The sequence below is a fragment of the Notolepis coatsorum genome (genome assembly GCF_963971535.1).
Source record: "Notolepis coatsorum genome assembly, chromosome: 11".
NCBI lineage: Eukaryota > Metazoa > Chordata > Actinopteri > Aulopiformes > Paralepididae > Notolepis > Notolepis coatsorum.
Genome location: NC_140175.1, coordinates 29,008,976 through 29,036,629, shown reverse-complemented (window position 1 = coordinate 29,036,629; position 27,654 = coordinate 29,008,976). Strand labels below are relative to the sequence as shown.

General features: G+C 43.2%; 1 protein-coding gene across 1 annotated transcript in view; it reads right to left on the bottom strand.

Annotated features, from left to right (window-relative positions):
• Positions 1-27,654, bottom strand: part of LOC311237082 (putative flavin-containing monoamine oxidase A) — a gene marked incomplete at both ends in the record, with an annotated part of 183,954 nt that overhangs the window by 14,819 nt on the left and 141,481 nt on the right. Inside the window, one exon of the mRNA XM_084324888.1 lies at positions 10,192-10,350. Within this exon, the coding sequence (XP_084181014.1) occupies positions 10,192-10,350 (159 nt within the window). The remainder of the gene's footprint in view (positions 1-10,191; positions 10,351-27,654) is intronic.

Below are 27,654 nucleotides of genomic sequence, written 5' to 3'. Positions count from 1 at the left end.
TTAATATTCATAATAAGTTGTGTTGACAAGTGCCTAAAGTATGCTTGCAGGGTAAATGATTAATGAGTCCAATCACACCAGGGAAAGAGCCACAGATTCATCAAAATGCATCCTGTTACAAAACTCAAATACTCCTAAAAGAAACATGTATCGAATGCGTATTGCAATGGATTTGAACAATACTGTTGGCAAGAAATATATTTACTATTATCTAAATAGCATAGAGAACGTATATTGTATAAAATTATAATAATACCTACCAAACAAAATACTAAATAAAAATGGTAGTTGGTGTATTTATATAGCGCTTTACAATTTTGTTCCTCACATTCACCCATTCACTCACACATTTACACACCGATGGCAGAGGCATGCAAGGTGCCAACCTGCACATCGGGAGCAGTTAGGGGTTAAGTGTCTTGCTCAAGGAACTTCGACACGCCTAGGAGGAGCGGGAATCTAAATGGGAACCATCCGACTACCAGACGACCAATCTACCTCCTGAACCACTGCCGCACCTAGTAGGGTAACTATGCTAACTATTGTCCCAAATAAAAAATAAAAAATTCAAATTAGGTATGACACCAGGAAGCTAAGTAAAATGTTGAGTGTGTAACCTCTTAAGCCTGAGCCCTATTTTCTGAAAATCCGCCTACAAATACATACCTAAGTAAATGGAAGATTACTCCACTTCTACAAGGTCCATTCGCATGTTCTTGGTATCTAGGGACATCTATGGACCTCAGGGAATGTATTCCCAGTGTCTGAAATAGTGTGTCTATTACTAGGCTTGCTTAAATTGTGATGAAACAAAGGAGAATATGAATTATGATTTTTCTTTGCATCTTTGACAGTGAATAACACCATGCTAAAGATGACCAGACATGAAGGACTGGCCACTGAGCTCGTTCAGTACCTACAATAAACAAGCTAAAGGCTAAAGATATCTCCTTGGACAACGTGTAAAATCTAAGGAAATGAATAAAGGGAAGATGATTAAACAGAAGGTTTTGTAGATACAGTACTGAATTCTGCCATTCGGACACATGCAATTTGAAATATTATTATAGAATATAGAATAGCAGGCCTATAAATTACCTTATACAACGGCATGCAAATTTCTCGATTCTGATTAGCTGAAACACCCATTTACACGTATGTATTGCGATCAGTCCATGCTTGCTGGCCCAGGACCCGCCCACAACCGAATCACATCACATCAATCCACCGGATCACAAGAAGGTGGACAATAATCTTTACAAATGGATATGTTGATAGCGACTAAACGACTAAATATCAAGCGATTCTGTCACAGCGAATGTCTTAGTAGTTTAAACAATGTTGGATGATGTAATTGATGGGTCTTGAATCATTCTGTAACAAAAGAAAAATCGCGGATTGATTGATTGATTAATTTTCAATTTTCTTTTCAATTTCTTTTTCCTTTCAGCATGGCCTATTGAGTTGATTGATTGATTGATTGATTGCTAATTTTATTACTGTACGCTTGGTTTCCAACTGGTTAAGTTTAGGCCCTCTACAGTAGGTTTAAAAAAATAAATAAAAGAATAGGGCGAAGAAAACGTTTTTTTCCTATAGGGCAAAGAAAACTTTTTAATTTGTTTTACCTACTTTCTATAGAAGCATCTAAGAATGAAGTTCTATGGAAAGTAGGTCTGCATTCCCTTAACAATTGTGTGTATTGAGCCGTACTGTATTGTACGCATTCTGCATCTGGTAATAACATTTTCAATCAATCATTCCAATAATACACAGTTGGATGTGTTAGTTGGTTGGATGCACTTCAAGCTGCTTCCACATGAGGCAACTTCTCTCAATCATTCCAATAATACACAGTTGGATGTGTTAGTTGGTTGGATGCACTTCCGATCTGCTTCCACATGGAGACAAATTGTCTTTTTTGTAGTTGTGGGAACTACTTTTTCTGGCGGATGGTTTTTTCAATAAATCTTCGATTAATGTGTGTTTATTGTATAGAAATAAGGTTGGATGAATGTGGCAGTTGTATAAAAGCTTTACACCACTTGCAGTCGTGATTTGTGAACAATAAACCATGCCTAGGGGGTCTAACGACCACCCCTAGGCATGGTTTATTGTTCACAAACCACTCCTGCGCGTGATGTAATGCTTAATTATTATAGCCATGTTGCACATATATGGATCGGGCCAAACTACTCGTTCCAATGACAGAGTTCAATTTGGATTTATCACCAGGTGTGCAGGAAGAACCGAGAATGAAATATACTGTAAATACAGTCAGCTTTTTATTTTTGCCACATTTTTTATCAGATTTCAACACGGATGGTTGCTAAATGTTCACAGAAGGTAGACAAACTAACTGCGCTCCAATATATGGCAATAACGTTCAGTTTTGTGGTGTATATAATCCAGAGAAATAAGATAAATAAAAAATAATAATCAGGAAGTAATTTGCTTGCAGGAAGCTGGAAATCTCTAGGAAATTTCAACACTCATTGAGAGTGAGAGAAAATATGCACCGGGAAACGGAGGATTTAGACGCGAGAAGAAGCACTCATGAAATCACTGTAATCCTAAGAAAGAGGAGACCCAGGGCTTTCGATGGACGTTGAAATTTCCTAAAACTACACTACCCAGCTCACACCAGCTGTCGCCAACGGAAGTCCAACCATTTTTCATGTAATTTTTCTGACGTGATTTTCATGTTTATATCTCACGGGTCGAACAAACCTCAATGTTATTGCCATAAAATACAACACATTTTGTTTCTTTACCTTTCTGTGAACGTCTAGAAAGAAAACGTGTCGCAATCCGGTGACAAATGGCAGAGCTATGGACATTATACAAAGGTAACTGTACTTACAGTAGATTTCATTCTCAGTCGTTGCTGCCCTGTAACGGGTGCCTGGTGGTACTAAATCCAGATTTACTCTGCCATTGGAAAGAGGAGATTTGGCCCAATCCATAGATATCTGTCTGTATGACTTGGCCATAATAAGGTCATTTATAGGCCTCATATTCTATATTCTATAGTCATATTTCAAGTGACATGTGTCCGGATGGCAAAATGATGTATTGTACCATATCTACAAAACCCCCTGTAAATCATCTGCCCTATATTAATTTGCTTAGATATTTTTCAAGAAGGTGCTGAATGAGCTCAGTGGCAATTTTGCACGTCTGGTAAATGTTAGCATGGTGTTAGTCACTGTCAAAGATTAAACCTTTTAAAATAATAATAATAATTTATAGGGCTGTCAGTTTATCGCGTTAATTAGATTAATTAATTACACAGCAAATTATCGCGTTATGAAAATTGACGCAAAATTAATTACAGCCGACCTATATTTACTTTAGACAAGTGGCAAATCGGTGCGCTTTTATTTTGAAATCCACGCTTGAGTTGGGCGTATTAAACTTGGCCCATTGAATGACCCGTAGCCTACTTGATCGTCACTTCACACATGCGTCGTCTATCAAACAAAACAAACACACAAAGGAATTAGCTCAGCTGGAACAAGATGTCAGCATCACCCGAGGCGATACTCCTGGGACCTATGAACGGCAAGTTCAATTTCAAAAAGAATATAGATGGGACAGTAAACAAGACCATTGTAATATGTAGCTTATGTCAAAAAGAATTTGCGTATCACCGAAGCTGCTCTAGTCTAACGTATCACATGAACGCTAAACATGTCCAGGCAAGTTGTTCGAGCAGCTCCAGTGTAGCTAACGTTAGCTCCAGAGCAACTCGCACGCTTCGTCAAACCACTCTTGGAGAATTACCGTTAGGCAAACGGTTGAGTAAATCCACCACAGACAAACTAACCAACAGCGTCGCGAAGTGGATAGCAAAATATTGTAGGCCAATAGCTATAGTGGAAGATAAGGGTTTAGCGGAGTCATTTCGAATAGCGTCGTCTGACCCAAATTACAAGCTACCCTCGAGAGCTACAGTGATGAAAAGGATCCACAACATGTATGACACAGAGAGGGAGGCGAGGGAAGAAGTGTTGGCACAGGCTGGCCCAATGGCCCTAACGGGTGATCACTGGACGTCGGTGGGCAATCATAATTATTTGGGTGTCACAGTGCACTTGATCGATACTGAGTGGAAACTGCAATCATTTGCATTAACGGTGACCAAAACTGTGGGCCGCCATTTCGCCGATGCGTGTGCTGAACAGTTCAACACAGTAATAGAGGAGTGGAATATAAAAGATAAAGTCACATCTATTGGGACTGATTCCGCCCGTAATATGATAGCAGCAGCGCGCTATATGCCGTTCCAGCACATGCCATGTGCTGCACACGTGCTGCAAAGAACCATCACAGTCTCCCTTGAGGACAGAAGCCTTGACACCACCCTGGCAAAGTGCCGCAAGATTGTAGGCCACTTCAAGCACAGCCCTGCCAGTACAGAAGAACTGCAGCAGCAGCAGACTGCCCTCGGACAAGCAAAAGAGCCCATGATACAAGATGTATCCACAAGGTGAGACTGTTTAACTACCTGTTGTATGCTTAGGGTAAATTTAGTGTGTGTGTGTGTTTATTTCTTTGTGTTCTGTACAATTGCATCATGCTGCATTAACAACCCCCAGTGGGACTAATAGTTATTTTATTGAATTGGAAGGTGGAATTCGACACTGGCCATGATCTCACGGTACCTGAGGAACCAGGAGGCTGTGACTGCCACTTTGGCCCAACAGAACCACAAGCTGTCCATGCTGACCCCCACAGAGTGTGACAAACTGAAGAAGCTGGAGCTTGTACTTGAGCCCTGCAGGTAAGTGTCTCTCCCTCTCTCTCTCCCCCCATACACCCCCCTCCTCTCTCTCTCTCCCCCATACACACACCTCACACCCCACTCTCTCTCTCCCATACACACACCTCACCCCCCAATCTCCCCCATACACACACCTATCTCTCTCCCATACACACACCTCACCCCCCCCTCTCTCCCCCATACACACACCTATCTCTCCCATACACACACCTCACCCCCCCTCTCTCCCCCATACACACACCTATCTCTCTCCCATACACACACCTCACCCCCCCCCTCTCTCCCCCATACACACACCTATCTCTCCCATACACACACCTCACCCCCCCTCTCTCCCCCATACACACACATATCTCTCTCCCATACACACACCTCACCCCCCCCCTCTCTCCCCCATACACACACCTCACCCCTCTCTCTCCCATACACACACCTCACCCCCCCCCCTCTCTCCCCCATACACACACCTATCTCTCTCCCATACACACACCTCACCCCCCCTCTCTCCCCCATACACACACCTATCTCCCTCTCATACACACACCTTCACCTCTTTCTCTCTCGCTCTCTTGTTTCACTGCAGGTATGTGACTGAGCTCCTTGGAGGGGAAACCTATGTCTCATGCTCTGTGGTGCTCCCCGCACTCTGCCACCTAAACCGCATCATGGACCTCAACGAGGAGGATCCGGGCTACATGGTAAAGTTCAAGGCCAGCTTCACGAAGGACCTGGACGCACGCAAAGCGACCCTCAACAACAGATGGCTGAAGCTGGCTACAGCCCTCGACCCGCGATTCAAGGACTTGAAGAGCGTACCAAAGGACGAGAGGGATGAGGTGTGTGTGTGAATGAGAAGACCAGTGTTAAGTCCTTAGGCTGTCATGAAAAGTCCTATGCAACTAATTAATTGTCCCTCTTATTAGGTGTGGACCTGGCTTAAAGAGATGCTGCCAGGACCAGAAGCAGACAAAGCTGCTCCACAAGCCACAGAGGACGAGCCACCAGCGAAGAGGACCCTCCTCCTGCTGTCTTCAGACTCTGATTCAGATGAAGTCAGGGTACTGTCAGGACAATTAGACCTCTACAAAGCTGAGCCCAGCATCGGAATGAATGACTGTCCACTGGAGTGGTGGGCAGCTCACGCAAAAGCCTATGGACAGCTGTCTCCTCTTGCTCGCAAATATCTGGCTACTCCTGCTACCTCTGTGCCATGTGAGAGGCTATTTTCACTTGCAAGTCACATAGTCCAAAAGAAGAGGGCAGCCTTACTCTCAGACAATGTAAACAAGCTTGTTTGTCTTAGCAATTGGCTCAAGGAATAGATTTGTCATGCATACAGTAGACCCTGCACTAGACCCTGCACTAGACCCTGCAGTCATGCCCCAGACCCTGTAGTAGACCCTGTAGTCATGCCCCCAGAAACTGTAGTAGACCCTGTAGTCATGCCCCCAGACACTGTAGTAGACCCTGTAGTCATGCCCCCAGACACTGTAGTAGACCCTGTAGTCATGCCCCCAGACACTGTAGTAGACCATGCCCCCAGACACTGTACTAGACCCTGTAGTCATGCCCCCAGACACTGTACTAGACCCTGTAGTCATGCCCCCAGACCCTGTAGTCATGCCCCCAGACACTGTAGTAGACCATGCCCCCAGACACTGTACTAGACCCTGTAGTCATGCCCCCAGACACTGTAGTAGACCCTGTAGTCATGCCCCCAGACACTGTAGTAGACCATGCCCCCAGACACTGTACTAGACCCTGTAGTCATGCCCCCAGACCCTGTAGTCATGCCCCCAGACACTGTACTAGACCCTGTAGTCATGCCCCCAGACCCTGTAGTCATGCCCCCAGACACTGTAGTAGACCATGCCCCCAGACACTGTACTAGACCCTGTAGTCATGCCCCCAGACACTGTAGTAGACCCTGTAGTCATGCCCCCAGACACTGTAGTAGACCATGCCCCCAGACACTGTACTAGACCCTGTAGTCATGCCCCCAGACCCTGTAGGCATGCCCCCAGACACTGTAGTAGACCATGCCCCCAGACACTGTACTAGACCCTGTAGTCATGCCCCCAGACACTGTAGTAGACACTGTAGTCATGCCCCCAGACACTGTAGTAGACACTGTAGTCATGCCCCCAGACACTGTAGTAGACACTGTAGTCATGCCCCCAGACACTGTAGTAGACCCTGTAGTCATGCCCCCAGACACTGTACTAGACCCTGTAGTCATGCCCCCAGACACTGTACTAGACCCTGTAGTCATGCCCCCAGACACTGTACTAGACCCTGTAGTCATGCCCCCAGACACTGTACTAGACCCTGTAGTCATGCCCCCAGACACTGTACTAGACCCTGTAGTCATGCCCCCAGACACTGTACTAGACCCTGTAGTCATGCCCCCAGACACTGTAGTAGACACTGTAGTAGACCCTGTAGTCATGCCCCCAGACACTGTACTAGACCCTGTAGTCATGCCCCCAGACACTGTAGTAGACACTGTACTAGACCCTGTAGTCATGCCCCCAGACACTGTAGTAGACACTGTACTAGACCCTGTAGTCATGCCCCCAGACACTGTAGTAGACACTGTACTAGACCCTGTAGTCATGCCCCCAGACACTGTAGTAGACACTGTACTAGACCCTGTAGTCATGCCCCTAGACCCTGTAGTCATGCCCCCAGACACTGTACTAGACCCTGTAGTCATGCCCCCAGACACTGTACTAGACCCTGTAGTCATGCCCCCAGACACTGTAGTAGACCCTGTAGTCATGCCCCCAGACACTGTAGTAGACACTGTACTAGACCCTGTAGTCAGTATATTAATATTTGAATAGTCATATTTGGCACTATATCGTCGAGTTGGACGTAGTCTATTAAGCTAATAATAGTCTGTTAATATATAGTGCTTCGTGCGGTGAGAATACTACCGTAGTCAGTACCCCATCGTTTCGGGCATAGGAATTGGCTGCTTATCCAGGGTGGTTGACCCCACGTGAAGCTGCACCCGAGGAGCCCCAGAGCCGACGAGCGAGTGGACCTGTATACCGGATTATTCTGCCGACGACAGCCCGCCTTCCCAGGCACGGATTATGCTTTGTATACTTTGATTATTCCATGGATAAAGACCCCCGACACTGCCGTGTGTTGGAACCCCCCCCCCCTGGAGAGGACGCAAGGTGAGGAGACGCTCTGCAAGACGAGGTCGCTTCACGTCTCTCCTCCGTGGACCGGATGACGCCGGCCCACAAAGAGTCCACCTGCTTTCATCTGTGGTCCAAGGATCGCCGGCGCATTGAACGGCACTACAGTGGGTTCACCTGGGATACCCTTGGCCGGATGAGGCAGCCGGATTCTACCCCCCCCCCCCCCCCCCTCCTACTCCTGTCGGCTTACAAGCGACCGGATTAACCCCCCCCTAGTGTGTCCAGTATATAATCATTAAAGTATCATTGCTGTTATTCCCTAAACTATTCCAGGTCGTACTGTACTAGACCCTGTAGTCATGCCCCCAGAAACTGTAGTAGACCCTGTAGTCATGCCCCCAGACACTGTACTAGACCCTGTAGTCATGCCCCCAGACACTGTAGTAGACCCTGTAGTCATGCCCCCAGAAACTGTAGTAGACCCTGTAGTCATGCCCCCAGACACTGTAGTAGACCCTGTAGTCATGCCCCCAGACACTGTAGTAGACACTGTACTAGACCCTGTAGTCATGCCCCCAGACACTGTAGTAGACACTGTACTAGACCCTGTAGTCATGCCCCCAGACACTGTAGTAGACACTGTACTAGACCCTGTAGTCATGCCCCCAGACACTAGCTTGCTGTGGGCTGTTTTGATTTTTGAGGATACTGTAGCTTAGTGTAAACTGTTATTGGCTGTATCAGCAACAAATGTTACCTTATTGAGAGGTATGTTTTCATTCATTTTATTTTATTCAATTTAATAAAATTGATTTCTAAAGCATTCTTCACTTGCAGGTCACATAGTCCAAAAGAAGAGGGCAGCCTTACACACAGACAATGTAAACAAGCTGAAGCTTGTTTGTCTTAGCAATTGGCTCAAGGAATAGATGTCATGCATACAGTAGACCCTGTAGTAAACCCTGCACTAGACCCTGATTTTTGAGGATACTGTAGCTTAGTGTAAACTGTTATTGGCTGTATCGGCAACAAATGTTACCTTATTGAGAGGTATGTTTTCATTCATTTTATTTATTTATTTATTCAATTTAATAGAATTGATTTCTAAAGCATTCTTCACTTGCAGGTCACATAGTCCAAAAGAAGAGGGCAGCCTTACACTCAGACAATGTAAACAAGCTGAGGAATAGATGTCATGCATACAGTAGACCCTGTAGTAGACCCTGCACTAGATCCTGCAGTAGACCCTGCAGTAGACCCTGATTTGAGGATACTGTAGCTTAGTGTAAACTGTTAGCTGTATCAGCAACAAATGTTACCTTATTGAGAGGTATGTTTTCATTTTATTTATTTTATTTATTTAATAAAATTGATTTCTAAAGCATTCTTCTTGGTGTATTTAATTGATCAGTCACCTGCCACAATAATGTAATGTCCTTGAATTTTAAATATTTATATGAATATGAAATATAAATATGCGATTAAAATGCGATTAATTAGATTAATTAATTACAAAACCTGTAATTAATTAGATTAAAAATTTTAATCGCCTGACAGCACTAATAATTTATATTCTCCTTTTGGTTCATTACAATTTACTCAAGCATAGTAACAATATTCCTGACACTGGGAATACATTCCCTGAGGTCCATTGGTGTCCCTAGATACCATTAACATGCACATGGACCTTGTAGACGTGGAGCAATCTTCCATTTACTTGGGTATGTACTTTTAGGCAAACTTTCTGAAAATATGGCTAGGGCTTAATAGGTTAAACAAACCATAACCTTAACTCTGACCCTAACCTTAACCCTAACCTTCTATCATCATAGTATGGCTGTGTTTGCATCAGGGTGGGTGGCTTGGTCTAGTGGTGAGTGCACTCCCCCCACCACCCTTGTTAGTTCGACTCCTGCTTATGCTTCTTTTGGGGGGGGGACTTTCACAGATAAGAAACATAAGTATATCACTTATATATATAAAATAATGTACATTAGGTAACTTTTTTCCTGTTGTTGATGGGACCGTGTTGGATTGATAGAAGGTTAGGGCTAGATGGAGCAAGAGGAAGGTTTTACATGAATGTGGAAGAAACAATGGTTGGGCTGAAGTAGAATGTGTTAAGAAGATATTAAATTGTCATTGTTGTTACCTCCATCCATCCATCCATCCATCCATCCATCCATCCATCCATCCATCCATCCATCCATCCATCCATCCATCCATCCATCCATCCATCCATCGCCTTACCTCTCTAGAGCTCCACTCAGAGGCCTGCAAGCCAGCGATGAAGCCCACCAAAGCAGCATTACTGCTGGGGCTGGTGGCATCAAAAGTAACGCTGAATGGACAGTCGCTGGAGGGCTGTGTCACTATTTCCCCAGAGAAGCCCTTCTCACGCCAAAAGGCCTAGAGGGAAACGGAGACATGCTGACAGCTAAAACAATGCAAAGATCTCATCAGATGCGAATATGATGGCATGGCAAATTAAGGTAACCTTTCCTTTTTAGCTGTGACCAGCAGCTCTATAGGTCGCTCTGTCATTTTGGTCAGTTGGTCGGTCCACAAAATTCCTCACCCTCTAGCGGCCACAGTTTTAGCCATTGGGCGCTGACATTTTGCATGGAGGTGAAGCATGTGTGAATGAATGAATGAATGAAAACTTTATTTAACAGATTGCAGAATGGGTACAATACAGTACGGCTCAATACATACAATTGTTAAGGGGATGCAGACCTGAGAAAGACGTTTGTCTTGTTTCCATCAGGGTCCCCCATTTTCAATTCATATAGAGTGTGTGTGTGTGTGTGTGGGTAATACTAATTGGCTAAAAGGGGTGTTGCAATGGGAGTGGCCTATCGCAAAAAGGCACTTCCAAATGGATTCACAGACTTTGTTGATTGTCGATTGTTTCCCATTCTGACCTAGAGTTGATTATCCATGCCTTCGTTTCTTCTCGTCTAGACTACTGCAATTCGGTTCTCACCTGCCTCAATAAATCATCCATAGACCGCCTCCAGTTATTCCAAAATACCGCTGCAAGACTGCTAACCAGATCAAGCAGAAGGTGTCACATCACTCCAGTTCTAGCCTCCTTGCACTGGCTTCCTATACATTTTAGAATTAATTTCAAGGTCCTGGTGCTCACTTTTAGAGCTCTGCATGGCCAGGCACCAGAATATTTAACCGACCTGCTGGAACCATATGTGCCCAGCAGGACCCTGAGGACAGCTGACCAGGATCTGTTGGTCATTCCGCGCACCAGATCACCAAAGGTGACAGAGCCTTTCAATCTGTAGCGCCTAGACTCTGGAATGCCCTTCTGTTGATTTTTTTTTTAAATCAGCTAAAAACATTACTGTTTAAACAGGCCTTTGGGTAATGCTTGAGCTTCTCCTCCAGGTATAAAATATGTCTTTTGTTTTTTTTTCTCTGTGATGCATTGTGTTTTTGTCTATTATCACTTGAATGGTTCTTGCTTTTTATTTTTATATTTTGTATTTTATTGCTGTATGTAAAGCACTTTGTGAGTTCTCTCTGTGAAAAGTGCTATAAATAAAACATAAATAAACTTTAATTGAAAGGTTGGTCAGAACCCAAAGGACAGTTGATTAACTGTGCATCCCAATCAGTAAAAAGGGGGCGTGGCCTATAACAAAAAGGCCCATAACTTCTAAACAGATTCACGTAACATGACAAACGATGTGGAAAGCTTGATCATGGGGCAAGGACACACATAGCCATGCCCCTTATGTGTGTGTGTGTGTGTGTGTGTGTGTGTGTGTGTGTGTGTGTGTGTGTGTGTGTGTGTGTGTCTGTGTGTGTGTGTGTGTGTGTGTGTGTGTGTGTGTGTGAATGCATTAAATGCACAGTTGTGTGATACGTTGGAATTACAAAACTTTCACGAACGATCCCAAGATTCCACGCTACTTTACATTCACTCCATAATGCCATCAAGATGCACGGCGACATGAAATCTATTATTCATAACATCCATTCAATTCCACAGCACCACACACTCTATTGTAGCCCACAACTCAAATACTTGGGCTATGCTCTTACAGGAATTTCAAACAGTCCGCAGCCTCTCCCCTGCCCTTGCCTTTGACCTTACCATTGCCCTCCAGTGTTTCCCCTATCGCCAATCTCCCCCTAATGGGTCGCAAGAACGTCAATGCAAATTCAACAAAACACCACAATATTTGCAAGAGAGAGAGAGAGTAATAAAGAGTGTGTGTATGTTGGTGAGGGAGATGTGTGTGTGTGTGTGTGTGTGTGCGTGCGTGTGTGTGTGTGTGTGCGTGCGTGCGTGCGTGCGTGCGTGCGTGCGTGCGTGCGTGCGTGCGTGCGTGCGTGCGTGCGTGCGTGCGTGCGTGTGCGTGTGTGTGTGTATCCTATAAGACTATATATGTGCAGGTTGAGATAATACGCTGATCGGTTATGGAAAAATGACGCACACCATGGGGCTAATTAGTCCACGAGGCAAAGCCTTGTAACTTCAGATAGTCCTCTGCTCTCTCTTTCTCACTTCCACTTCACTGCATTGCCAGGGTCAATTAATGTTAATGTCATCTCAACCAGAGCCAACGCTGCCTCTCAAAATAGACACCCATGTTTTTGAGCTAGTTCAGTCTTGATGAAAAATACAGATATATTAACACTTTCACTGCCCAAGCTTAATTCCTTTTTACCTCCTTGAATGCCCAGAACCACTTCAATGTTAACGTTAATATTGCCTAATCTATGTTTTAAATTATGTGTCTAATCTGCCCGTCGCTTATCAAAGACTCATTTTCCAGTCAACATTGTCGTGGCAGATTGTTTTTTTATCGCTTAATTTCCATTTTTTAGCATTTTGAAAAGCACTCGATTTCACAGAAAAAATAAGACGTTCCATGATAATCGCCCTTTACTGGAATATTCTAGAACGGTGTCATTTTTCGGCCTATTTATGAATCGTTTTAAAATAAACGCTAGATTATCGATAGTATATGTGTGCGCATAAAAGTGGATAACAAAATATATATATATTAATAATAGTCCGGTCCATCAGGTGGCCACATGCGAGAGTTGATGAGGAGACGAGAAATTATCCAGGAAGCTTTTAGTTGTTTCGAACGGGACTGACTATTATGTTACTCAAACCGGTATCTTGTCTAAATTATGTTATTATAGGGCTCAGACCCATTCCAGCTAATTAAATTAAACCCTTTTATTTATACGCATGAGAAACTCAGGTCTGGCTGCTCAGACCTCCTCACTGTGTCCCGGACATCTGGCTGCTCAGACCTCCTCACTGTGTCCCGGACATCTGGCTGCTCAGACCTCCTCACTGTGTCCCGGACAGTGATGCCAGTAACTAGTTACTAAGTAACTAGTTACTCTAATCTGATGACTTTTTTCAGTAAATAGTCATCTAACTTGTTACTTTTTACAAGCCAGTAATCTGATTACAGTTACTTTTTTTTGGCTGTGCGTTACTATTTAGTTACTATCTCATAATGCTGATGATAAGAGAGCCAGGGGTACAGTCAGCTAGACCGGAGATGGGACGTGCGCTCGCGCACGCACGCACACAGCCACACAGAATAACAAACTATAATACCATGTTTTATATTACACAACGGTTTTTGCAATTTTATTTTTAATTACAATTATATTATATACATTTTCTATTTCTACTGTCCTAGAGTGCCTGAGCAGTGGACAGATGTGACCTTATATGGCCTGATGGCTGATGACGTCTCATAATGACCTGTCTGAGCAGCCAATCATGATTTATGACATTATGCACTTTCAATAAAGCATTATCTAAAAAATAAAACTGTTGTCATTCTTATGTAGTGGCAGCAGCAGGGGGGACGACGACAACTTTGTAACCTAGACTTTGATAATCAAGTAATCAGTAAAGTAACTAGATTACTTTTTAAAGGAGTAATCCTGCTGCTCAGACCTCCTCACCGTGTCCCGGACACTCAGGTCCTGCTGCTCAGACCTCCTCACCGTGTCCCGGACACTCAGGTCTGGCTGCTCAGACCTCCTCACCGTGTCCCAGACACTCAGGTCCTGCTGCTCAGACCTCCTCACCGTGTCCCGGACACTCAGGTCCTGCTGCTCCGACCTCCTCACTGTGTCCCGGACACTCAGGTCCTGCTGCTCAGACCTCCTCACCGTGTTCCGGACACTCAGGTCCTGCTGCTCAGACCTCCTCACTGTGTCCCGGACACTCAGGTCTGGCTGCTCAGACCTCCTCACCGTGTTCCGGACACTCAGGTCCTGCTGCTCAGACCTCCTCACCGTGTCCCGGACACTCAGGTCTGGCTGCTCAGACCTCCTCACTGTGTCCCGGACACTCAGGTCCTGCAGCTCAGACCTCCTCACCGTGTCCCGGACACTCAGGTCTGGCTGCTCAGACCTCCTCACCGTGTTCCGGACACTCGGTCTGGCTGCTCAGACCGCCTCACCGTGCCCCGGACAAAGCTGAAAACGATGGGGGAACGTGCCTTTTCAGTACTGGGCCCACGACTGTGGAATCAGCTCCCAGAAACAATTAGGGCCATTACTGTTTTTAAATGAAGACACACCTCTTCCACAGTGTTTCTCTCAAGGGTCCTGAATCTGTGTTTTACTTATGTGCTTTCCTTGGCCATTCTATTGTTTTAATGTATCTGCTTTTTAACCACATAATGTCCAACGGCCCTCATACGGGCCGCCACGCACTCGTGCACATGTCACAGCACTTTGCACTCATCTACCGGGTCAGGGCTGCATTTTTCGCAGCCGAGCGGGTGAGAGTGGGGGAAGGTGGTGAAAGTTGACAAATAAGTCTGTTGTTGTGACTCGAGCGTCAGAATGAATTGAAGTGGGGGGCCATCTTGGAAAATCACACTGTTTTTACCGGTACACACTTTACCAAAACCTTTCTCAAGCACTATAGGCCTAGTATAAAGCCTGGTACGACGGTAATTTCATGTATGCACGACGAGATATAATAATGTTAATCTAGCGTTGATTTCAGGATGATTATATCATCAGCCGAAAAATTACAACGTGATGACTGGATTACAGTAAAATGCCTTTTTCTCGTCTTTTTCCTGGAATTACTCAAAAGCACCCAAACCATACTCTATTCAAAACGGTATAAAACGGAAATTTACGGATGAAAAAACTATCTGTTTCAGGCATGTTGACTGGAAGCAACTCACTGACAGTCGACGGCGTTATTAGACCCATAGATATAAGATAAGATATATTTTAAGCACCACAAGTCATTAATAAATGTGCCAGTCTGCCCTGTAAGAATATTACTTTTGTGTGCTGGCAATAGGGAGGTGTAGTCTGACGTCACTGGTTGTTCCATAGGGATTAATCATTGGGAAAATGGATTATCGGCTATTATAACAATTCTGCCGCATGGAAATTGAAAAGCTTTCATTTTTGGACAAAATGAGATCCCTTCTACAACTAACATTATTGTTTAAGCATTTTTTAAATAAAAGGTAGTTATAAGGTTTTTAATTTGTCATTGAAAACGAACTACACTTACCAGTAGGCAGTAGAATGCCTGTCTTTCAGAGCTGTCGCCTAATCCACGTCACGGCCAGCTGATATAGCTAGCTAACGTTAACGTTACCACACAGAGATAAAACTGGGAACGAGGTTAATGTTACCTAGCTAAACGTACTAGACATTAGCAATGTCTACTGTCGTCTCCATAAGTTCCCTGGCAGAATACTTTGTTGTGAGGACAAAAGTATACAAAGAGGAGAGAACCATTTTAAATCGGGGCATGTAGAGGAGTTTTGGAAATGCCGGCTAGCAAGCTAGCTAGCTACTAACGTTATGTAAAAAACAATAATGTTATAAACTATACACAATATGTACAACGAAACAATGATTTACATTAGTATTTACAGTGATTTAATATGCAGCGAAATAACGTTATACGATTTAAAATATAAATACAAATAATGATAACGTGGTTGTTGCTTTTATTAATTTTTTTACTTACATTTTTATTTTCAGTTTCTTGATTTACAAACAAACATCCACATACAACAATACAATTATTGGCGGTACAAATTATAAAAGACAGTACAATACAATTCGACAGATATGAACTAAAAGATATAGCTGATAGTAGAACAAATTATCAAAATCAAATGAAGAGTTGACCTAAAATAAATTAACTAAAGGGAAAAGGGAAATAAAAAAAAAATTTAAAGAAAAGAGATAAAAGAATAAAGTGACATGGGTTCTTTGGTACCTTCATAGTTTATTTTCATTTCGATTTCTATTTCTCTTCTTGTCTCCTTTTCACTCTCCTGTGATGTCGTTTCTTTTCTTCCTATACTCTTCCCACTTCTCCCATTTTGACTCAAACTTCTCGTCTTGTAGCCTCAGCCTGTGTGATTCTCTCCATTTCCTGTATCCCCCCCACTATCTCTGTCCATTGTTCCCTCGTCTGTGCTTCTACTCTATACCACATTTTCGTCAATGCTTTCTTGGCTGCTACATCTTAATCAAGTATTTGTCTTCTCCCTGAATTCCTTCCTGTGTTAAGTTCCCTAAATACAATACTTAGCCTGTCTTGGGTATTTCATATCCTACTATTTCATTTATTATCTCTCCTATCTCTTCGCAATAGTTCTTTATTATCTGACATCCCCAGAATATGTGTGTGTGGTTTGCTATTTCCTGTCCACATTTTCTCCAGCATGGTTTCTGTGTTGGTGTATAGTTGCCCTGTATTTCTGGTGTTATAAAGAATCTAATTATATTTTTCCACCCAAACTCCCTCCATATCCTTGACCCTGTGGTTGTGTGTTGTATCTTACATATGTTATACCATTCTTCTTCTGTTATCTCCGTTTCTAATTCCTTCTCCCACTTTTCCTTTATATATATGGTTGTGATGTAATTGCTGTCCATTATAAGATAAGATAAGATAAGATATTCCTTTATTGACCCCCTTGGGGAAATTATTGCCTGATATAGTGCATATCTGATCCTTGGCCTTTCCCCCCCCCCCCATATGAATCTTGATATCTGTTTATTCCATTCCCTGAACTGGCTTTGTGGTATTAATATAGGTAGAGCCTGAAATAGGTATAGTAACCTTGGTAATATTTTCATCTTTATGATTTCGATCCTTGAGCTAAAGTCTAGAGGCATTACTGTCCATCTTTCTAGGTCTCTTTTGATTTTCTGATTAATCTGTGTATAGTTTGCATCATATAGTCCCTCCACCCCTCTTGTAATATTCACTCCTAGGTATCTGATCCTGTCCATATCCCATTTAATCTTGTATTTTTCTTTGATCTTTGTCGTTGGGGTGTAGTTAAATGTTAAGGTCTGTGTCTTTGTTACGTTAAGTCTATACCCTGAGTAATATCCATATTCTGTCAGTAAATCCATCAGTGTCGGGAAGCTTGTGTCTGGTTGTCTCATATATACTATCACATCATCTGCGAACAGTCCTAATTTATGTTCTGTTTCCCTTATCTCCACCCCTTTGATGTCCTCGGTCTGTCTAATTAGTTGAGCCAGTCGTTCGATGAATATATCGAAGAGTATCGGCGAAAGACAACAACCCTATCTTGTAGCCCTCTCTAGTTTGATCCGGTCCGTCAGGTTGCCATTTACTTTAATCCTTGCCGTTGGTTCTTGATATAATGCCCTAATTGTTTTCATCACGTTTTTGTCTAGTCTGTGGTATAATATGTCCTCATGTAAATATGTTCCCCTTACCTGTGCCCCCCCCCCTCTCTGTGGAATCACCCCCCCTCCCCTGTGTCCCCAAACCTGTACCCCCTCCCCCCCATCTGACCTATCAAATGGGACCACACACCCCCCTTGTTGAACTATAAAGGGCTCCTCCCGACCACAATCAAGGTCTTTTACCTGGGTCACTTCAGCTGACTACCTGGGGAGAGCCCCTCAGCCATTCTCTCTATGTATTCTATCTGTTTGGTTAATAAACCCTTGTTATTATCCAAGCCTCGGTTGACTGAGACATTCTTCATCAGGATATCCACAAATATCCCACAATTGGCGTCTACGAACTTGTGACGGACTTTTGCGTCCTCCCGGCGTGCTGTATCATTTCAACTATACAGAGAAAAGTGAGTATAATAGACTGGTCGACCAAAAATGTATGGAAAGGAATTAAAACCTTCCCGCTTTTCTCTGTGCCAGGTGAATATTACAGAATGTTGTCAAATATTGAGATCATGGCTGAGTAAGAATAATGTGCATTAATATATCTGATCTGTATTGAGAATCGTTACCAGGGCGCGCGTGCACCTGGGTCCTTATCAGGCGGTTCTGAAAGGATGGGTTATATGTGCTAGTCCCAAAAGTTTAGGCACAAAGGTTGAAGGTTATGGACTTCAGTTCCGCATTCAACACAATTATCCCAGCCAAACTCACCAATAAACTTCTGGACATGAACATCAACCCCTGCATCTGCCACTGGATCCACAGCTTCCTCTCCAACAGACAGCAGAAGGTCAAAATAAATAACATCACATCCCACCCTTTATATCTCAGCACAGGAGCCCCCCAAGGCTGCGTCCTTTCACCCTGGCTTTTCTCCCTATACACCAACCTGCTCATATCCCTCCACAACTCCGTAAAAATATATAAATATGCAGACGACACAACCCTTATAGGCCTCATCACAGACAATAACGAAACAGAATACCGTACACAAATCAACCACACACTCACCTGGTGCACAGACAATAACCTCCTTCTCAACTCATCAAAAACCCAAGAACTCATCATAGATTTCAGACGCCAGCCAAACCCCAAAACCCCCATATCCATCTCCGGCAAACCCATAATCACCACAGACTCCTTCAAATTTCTCGGCACTCACATAAGCAATAACCTCAAATGGAAAACCAACACAGACCACATACACAAAAAAGCAAATCAAAGACTCTTCTTCCTCCGCCAGCTTAAGAAATACAGAGTCAATAAACATCTCTTGCTCCGTTTCTACCAGGCCATTATACAAAGCATCCTCACCTTCTCCATAACTGTTTGGTACAGCAATCTGGACACTCACTCAAAAAACAAACTACAAAGAATCATCAATAAATCCTCAAAAATAATCTGCACCCCCCTCCCTTCCCTCGAATCACTCCACCGCCAAATCACAATCAGGAGAGCCAGGAAAATCATCTCCGACCCCACTCACCCAGCACACCACATCTTCCAGCTGCTGCCCTCCGGGAGGCGCTACAGATCCCTGACCACCAAAACAACCCGGTTCAAAAACAGCTTCTTCCCCACTGCCATACGGACACTGAACTCCCTGTAGCACCCCCCCCCCCCCTGTAGTACCCCCCGCAACCCCCCTTACCTCTGCTGACATGGACATGGACAAACTCTGAACTGTATCTATGTAATTGTGTTTTCTTTTATGTACGCTGTAAGTGATGTCATATGTTCTATGTTTTTATGTTTTTATGTTGGAACTGCTATGAAACCTGCACTGAAACTAAATTCCACCAGCCTGGCTGGGTGGTCATTAAATAAATAAAATAAAGTGCTATTCCAGGTCGAGTCGGAGCCGACCAAAAGCTAAGGCACACAGTACAGGTTGTTGGTTTGCTAACCCAAGTCTAATTCAGACTAAAAATATAGGCAACAAAAGAAGATACGTGAGCTTATTATGATGTGATATCCTTGAAAACGCTACTCTGTTAAAAACGTTCTGTGATTCCTTTGCAAAGAGGCGGGAAGTAGGACCGAGAAGCTGATGGAATCATAATTAGAAATTACCAGAGTAGCGTCATAATATTCATTGTTTCAACCTCAAACTAAGCCCACAATCTCTTCCATTCCTGAAAACGATGTATTTTGGATTAAATTAACCAATTGATCAATACAGATAGCGGGAAGATGATCACGCGATGTCCTAGTTAGTACATGATTACGCGATGTCCCGGGAGTACGTAAATGTACATTAAACGGGACATCAGTTGCGGAAAGTACATTAAACAGGACGTTAGTCGCGGGTTAAGAGGCCGAGAGTATGATTAAAAGGTATATATAATCTAATATATCGCTGGTAAATTTCGAAGTCAGGTTCGGTCGTTATGACTTTAATAACGATGTGTAGTTAAATCAAGGGATAAATGCCTTGTCGCAACAGATGTTGGCCGACTAAACGTACAGCGATCCAATACAGTCAGATATACACACACGTTAACTTATATGTATTATTGTTGTTTTGTCTGTTTAAAGTCTCGTTTGTATTTGCGTGCGCCGAGCATTGAGAGACTATTACCGTTATATAGAGAATAACATTGAAGTTCAGGTAATAACATTGAAGTGCAGTTCACGCGACAAATTAGGATAGTAATTTCCGGAACCGGCCCACGGGAACAACCATTTGGGGAAGTATAGTTTTATCGTTTCAGTTTGTTTACGTTTCACATATGCACAGGCGCGTTCATTCGGTAACAAAACGCTGGTATAGGAATTCCAGGCTATTGAGAGCTCGTTGGAAAAATACTGTATGAATTGCAAAGCATTATTTCCGAGGCGAATGAGAACGCACGAACGTCGCATGGAGCGATGACGTCACGCTATGCGCGCCGTGAAGCTATGATTTTATATTAAACTATCCATAGGCGAACGTAAAGTTTAATGTGCCCAAGGCCGAAGGTGCGTGAAATCCACTTGTAGTATATTTATTTGTATATGTATGTGCGCGCTGCCATTGGAAAATGTTGAGCTGCGGTGGCAAGATGCGAGTTGCATTATCCCAGACCACCGGAGAAACAAACCGAACATTGCAGCTTTCCCCGGTGAGTATGAAAATCAAAATTTATGGATGCTTTGATTGATTGATTGAAAACTTTATTAACAGATTGCAGAATGGGTACAATACTGTACAGCTCAATACACACAATTGTTAAGGGGATGCAGACCAGAGGAAGACTTTTGTCTTGTTTACATCAGGGTCCCCCATTTTCAATTCATCAGATAGTCAGTACTGCTACAACTATACATTTATGACATACCAGATTTGCAAATTCAGTACTGTTTGTGATACAAAAGGAGTCAAGAAAAGGGAGTCATTTGACGTAAAAACTGTACATATACACAACTATCATCTCAGTTACAGCAAATTACAACTATCTCAGATCACTTGAGTGTTTATGTTGCTTTAATTTACACATTATAAGTCACATAAAGCTAATTACAATGTCTGTTTCAGAATTATAATACATCTGTGGGCGTACCCTGACCAATACGGGGAGCTAAACAAACACTTCCGGTTCCCAGTATATGGCAGTACAGGAATTGTCCACATAAACAGCGTTAGATTAGACTTTATAAGCTTTCAATGTTGACAAATTTGGGCACAAACAACATAGATCATGTTTAAAAGTAAGATGTTTAGGTTATATTCACTTGAGTTAATGTGTCTATCTAAGAACCAATGAAAGATAACTAGCCCTTTCCATTGTAAGACATTTTAAACATGATTCAAAATGTGTGGTTCCACATTCATATGATGCTTGTGTACATATGCGATATGATTGATAAATGATAACACTATCATTACATCCTAGGACGGGATGGATGAGAAATAGCTGATGTTTTGTTAAGCTCACAGACAATCAAGGAGAACCCACTCAGATGGTCTTAGAAAAGAGTGGAAAATTAACATGTGTTTGTATTTACAGACAACCAAGAGATCTGGCTCTGGGTCAAGATGCAGAATGGGTGTAAACACATTGTATCACAAAAGCTGAAACTCCAGTGATTTGCATCTGAACACAGACAAAGCACAAAGTGAGACCAGCTACAATCATTTAAATTGAGACCCCAAAATAATCTACATTTGAACACGAAAATCAGCTGAGGACGATGTGGAGCTGAAAGACAATGCAAATGCCTAGAGAGGACTCTGACCACACCTAGAGACTCAACTTAGTATAGTATAAACACAGGTGATGATGTTGCAGTCATGAAAATCTACCTAATTCCCATACTAACAATAACTAGCCAGTCGTTTTCATCATCTCTTTTCAAGAGGCACATGAATTAGAGAAGTGCCCGAGATGAAAGATTAATGATGAAAACAACTTTACTTACAATCCCCTCCTCCTATTCTCTGTTTATAACCAATAACATGCATGACTATTCCTTATGACTATTCTTTTAACAACTAATACATTTCCATGACTGCAAAATATCAACCACAAATTGAAGCACAATTATCTAAATGTACAAGGTATACACATACATTGATCATTTAGCTGACACTTTTATCCAAAAGCGACTCACAGGTTCTGTATGACAGGACATCAAAAAGAGCACAACTCTATCAGCTGAGTAACAATGGTCATCAAAGTGTTGAGTGCTACAGTGTAGGTTAGTTTATTAGGACAAATGCATGACAGTAAGGTTAGTTAGGGTTAGATGACAAAACGAATGATTGTTTTTCATGCAAAATTAACTGGCTGTCTAGATTTTATGTTTTTTTCCCCCTATGCCATGATGAGCCACACTGAGATGTGAAGAACGCCAGAGAAGTCATGGCGAGGTAAGTATCCTGAGGCACACCCAACGCATCCTGAGGTAAGATCAACTTCAATTTAACATCACAGACTATTTTATCTAATTCAAGACTTTGGCCATTCATTTACAATTGTATTTAAAGCCTAATGCTGTAAGATCTAGGTAGATCTAGTTAGATACAAGATATTTTCAATTAAGTGATTTTATTTACAATAAATTGAATTAACCCTAAATGATTTTCCTCTGTAGCAGAAAGGCGTTGAATCATTTATGTGAGGAGTTTTCTAAGGCAGTTTTCATCATCCTCAGATCATGAATTGGTGAGAGGACAGGACGAGTGAGACGACGCGTGACCTGAACCACGAGAAACGATGCGACCAGGCAAGGAGGAACACAACCCAGGGACCTGAGCGACCCACGACAGCATACTACCACCAGGGACGCCGCCAAGGAGCTGCGGACACAACCAGGACGACGACAGCAACCGTGGGAGAGCCGCCATCCAACCCACGGCCTCCACCCCGGCACTGCAGACCACGGCAGACCAAACCCATCACCTGCAGATGGGAACCAAAGCCCCGACCATCAAGGTGGATTCCCATGACAAGATTGTCATCCGTGTGAGAGAGAGCGTCCTACTGACTAGCCACTACACCGGCGGGCCCTCGCCCTCCATCAAGTGGTACCGCAATGACGAGGAGAGGACAGCGAAACCAGCACAACACATTCAAAAACGCTCGCCCCTCTAGTACCGCGATGACGAGGAACGGGGGGGACCAACCACCACACAGCACGTTCAAGAACGCCCTGACCACCATGTCTCTAGGCCTGATAGGGGCCAAGCGTGAGCACAGTGGCAGACATGTGATGGTGGTGGAGAACAACACAGGTTCTAGGAAAAGAGTCTGCAAGACCACTATAGTTGACTGCTACAGGTGACCCTTGACAGGGAATGAACGGCGACCAGTGAATGTTCCCGACTGCATCGTCAAGAAGAGACATCATCAGAGACCTGTGAACCAAGAGACTTCTGAACACAGTGTCCACATTGTTATGTATTTATTTAATTTTTATGTGTTACTGTTTGGCCCTGCCACACGGCCGACAGAGAACACCTTGTCAACAACGACACAACATCATTCAGATTAATACCTTCACAAGCAGGAAACTTTTCACACAATTGTATGTATCTGCAAAACGATGAACAAGGGATGTGATGAAAAAAAATCAATGAGAAAGCATTAACAATGGTTAGTAATAATGAGCTAAAATGTATTGCTGAAGGAAGAAGTGACCACATGATCACATTACATCACATTTGAATCACTTAGGTTACAAAATTGTATTGTCAGACAAGAAAGAATCAGTTGTTTTATTCTCTCATAGAAGAGGACATGTAACGTTGTTTCGCACCTGTATGGTGAACCATTGATAGTATATGCACTAGAATTACATACAGAAGCGATGCATAAGACGTTTTATCTCCTCATTTATAGAGAAGAAATGGAGAAAATTGCCTGATTCTAAGTAAAGACCAACAAAACTGAGGCAATCACAGATGAAAGTGACACTCAAACTCAGGGTAAATACAACTGGATCCTAAGTAATTTCATCAAGAATCATCATAAAACGTGCAACTATATATATATATAATTATATATATTTGTGAACAGTTTCCCATAATCAATCATGTTAGTTTTATTAACCACCAGGTTAACGGTTGTTAAAATGTTTTTGTACACATTAGCCTTATGTGTAAATCCTATTCCTAATAATTATGCACACAATTTTGTTTTTCACCCTGTGCACTCTGACCACACAGACAGTGCATGTATTTAATTGGTTTATTACAATGCCTGTATGCACAACGATCACATTAGCTCCCCTGAGTCACGACATGAACGACTGAAGGTATGCCAAGATATTTGCACAGCGATAGCTTCTAATGATTATGTTAATTGTTGTTTGATATCAGAGATGAGGACCACTCATTGATATAGGTATTTTGAGCGATTAATAAAAGAAAAGGGTGACATCTATTCCCACATCTCTGATATCAAAATAACACAGACCGCAGTCCAGTCGATCATGTCATGAATCATGTATATAAATAATACTAGTTTAAATTATTAGGCCAACCAACAGAACACATTGGCCAACATTTTCATTATTTTAATTATTTTCTATTTTTTTCATTATCTGATAACCGATGGATACATCGGTCCCCACTTTTACCTGTTCCAAACAATCCTGGTATATTATACATCAATCTCACCCACATTATAAGAAAGAAAAGTGAGTATTGTGGTATAACATGTCCTCATGTAAATATGTTCCCCTTACCTGTGCCCCCCCCCCTCTCTGTGGAATCACCCCCCCTCCCCTGTGTCCCCAAACCTGTACCCCCTCCCCCCCATCTGACCTATCAAATGGGACCACACACCCCCCTTGTTGAACTATAAAGGGCTCCTCCCGACCACAATCAAGGTCTTTTACCTGGGTCACTTCAGCTGACTACCTGGGGAGAGCCCCTCAGCCATTCTCTCTATGTATTCTATCTGTTTGGTTAATAAACCCTTGTTATTATCCAAGCCTCGGTTGACTGAGACATTCTTCATCAGGATATCCACAAATATCCCACAAGTCCAAATGTCTCTAATACTTTATATAGGAATATCCAGCTTACACTGTCGAATGCTTTTTCTGCATCCAGGCTAACTAGAACTGCACTTCCTCCTTTTTGTATCTCCTATACTATCTGCACTGTCTTTCTTATGTTGTCCTGTGTTTTTCTTCCTTTAATGAATCCGGTCTGGTCTTCGTCTATAATATCTGGCATAAATGTCTCAAATATTTTGGATATTATCGATGTATACATCTTGTAATCTACATTAAGTATGGACACTGGTCTGAAACGACTACATAGTTCCTTATCCTTCCCTTCCTTTGGAATCGTAGTAATTATGGCTTCTTTCCATGAGGGTGGCATTGTTTGTCTAAATGCTGCCTCTAATATGGGCCTCAGTTCCTGTCTAAATGTTTTGTAAAATTCCGAAGGGAATCTTGGTTGTTGCAAGGTTGTTGCTTTTAAAGATGGTTACGATCACCAGAGAGATACTAGCCACAGATTCAGGGTCAGTTATTTTTCCATTGTACGAATTGTTAAGCTTATGGAATGTAAGGGAAATCTGATCCTAGGTCTGCAACTAAAGCCATGAGTCTACGCTGTGGTGACGTCAGTCAGCAGCGCCAAAATGGCAGTGTAGTTTCCCAGTGAACGAAAACATAAACGTTGTTATTCTGCTACCTTTACGATTAAGTGCGAATATTTACATGTTGAGGTATAGATTGTGGATGAATACGCACAGAAAGGTACAGTACACCATGCAAATGTGTCCATGCTTTATTTGTTTTAAATTAGATGATTTAGAAATGGGCAATGGGGAAATACATTGCGTTCCACAGAGGGTGGAGCACGGAAAAACAAAAATGACGTAACCACTATACCTCACCTCCCTATGTATGTAGCCGGGCTCATATTGCCACCTCTGCGTTGTGTGTTAAACTTCGATGCCCAGAGCGAGTTTCAAAACCGGGTCGGCCGCACCACGGGTGACATCACAGACCACTATACCAAGAGGTGAATTCACTTCTTGGTAACGTGTCTGCATGCCTTTTAAGGACGAGTGAGTGTAACTTGCAGCACCGCTACGTGCCACAGTCACTTCACAACACTTGAAGTCCATTGTGAGAGAATGAAACTCATCATCTCCTACCACCAACAAGAAGACAAAAGACGCCCCCACCCTCCTTTGTGTCCAAAGACCCCTCACCACTCACCTGTCCTGTCCAGCCATCCCAAAACACATCAACCCCGCCCCCCCTTCACCACCTCAAGCCCCCCCCCCCCGAGACAGAACAAACCACACCGCTCACCATTCCAGACAAACCACCCTGAAAGCAGTAGCGGCCCGTACATTCTTCTCCATGGGGGGCGCTATACCAAAACATTTTGCAACATGTACCACGCATTGGCGAATATTTAATTGGGTACAACTGTCACCATTGCCATCAATCAATTATGATCAGTCAAATGCAAATGCCCTACACAATGCCCTACACAATCAGAGAGAGAGAGAGAGAGAGATGAGAGAGATGAGAGAGAGAGAGAGAGAGAGAGAGAGAGAGAGAGGAGAGAGAGAGAGAGAGAGAGAGAGAGAGAGAGAGAGAGAGAGAGAGAGAGAGAGAGAGCGAGACAGAGAGAGACGAGAGAGAGAGAGTAGAGAGAGAGAGAGAGAGAGAGAGAGAGAGAGAGAGAGAGCGAGAGAGAGAGAGAGAGAGACAGAGAGAGAGAGAGAGAGAGAGAGAGAGAGAGAGAGAGAGAGAGAGAGAGAGAGAGAGAGAGAGAGAGAGAGAGAGAGAGAGAGAGAGAGAGAGAGAGAGAGAGAGAGAGAGAGAGAGAGATGAGAGGAGAGAGAGAGAGAGAGGCAAGAGAGAGAGAGATATCGCAACTATACCTTGTTAAGTTGTCCATTGCATGTCCGGCACACTGCATCCCATATATAGCTTGTTGTTAGCCAACAAGAGTGGTGAGTGAAGAGCTGTGTCTTTGTCCATTTCCGCCCGTCAAACAGTCGGCAAACTACCTGGTGTTTCTATCGCCCTGCTCTAAGACAAACTCTAAACTTAACCAACTTTGAAAGAGTGCCTAAGCTTAACCGTCGAAAGAACTTGCCGTCACGCTCTAAGACAAATAGCTGCATCACAACCTATGATCACACAACAACACAAGTTACACAACAGAAACAGCTACAACAGAAACTGGCGTCGGCCAGATCAGAGAGCATCTCCGCGAAATGCGGCTAACGGAAAAAAAAACTGACGTCGGCCAATCAGAGGGGCGTCTCCAACAAGATGCGGCTACGGAAATTGCTAAGGCTGCTTGCCTAGACCGCTTCAAATCTGCGCCCGGCTTTCCATCATAAACATCATATTTTCAACGCACAGCGGCATTACGAACTGATTGCTGCAACGATATCAGCGATGAACAGTGACGCGCACTCAGAGCGCTATTGCGTCTAGCCCGGGCCGAGAGAAATACGGCTAGGAGAAATGCGGCTATGCGACAGTGAGTCACTTCCCTGTTCAGGAAAACTATTATTTTTT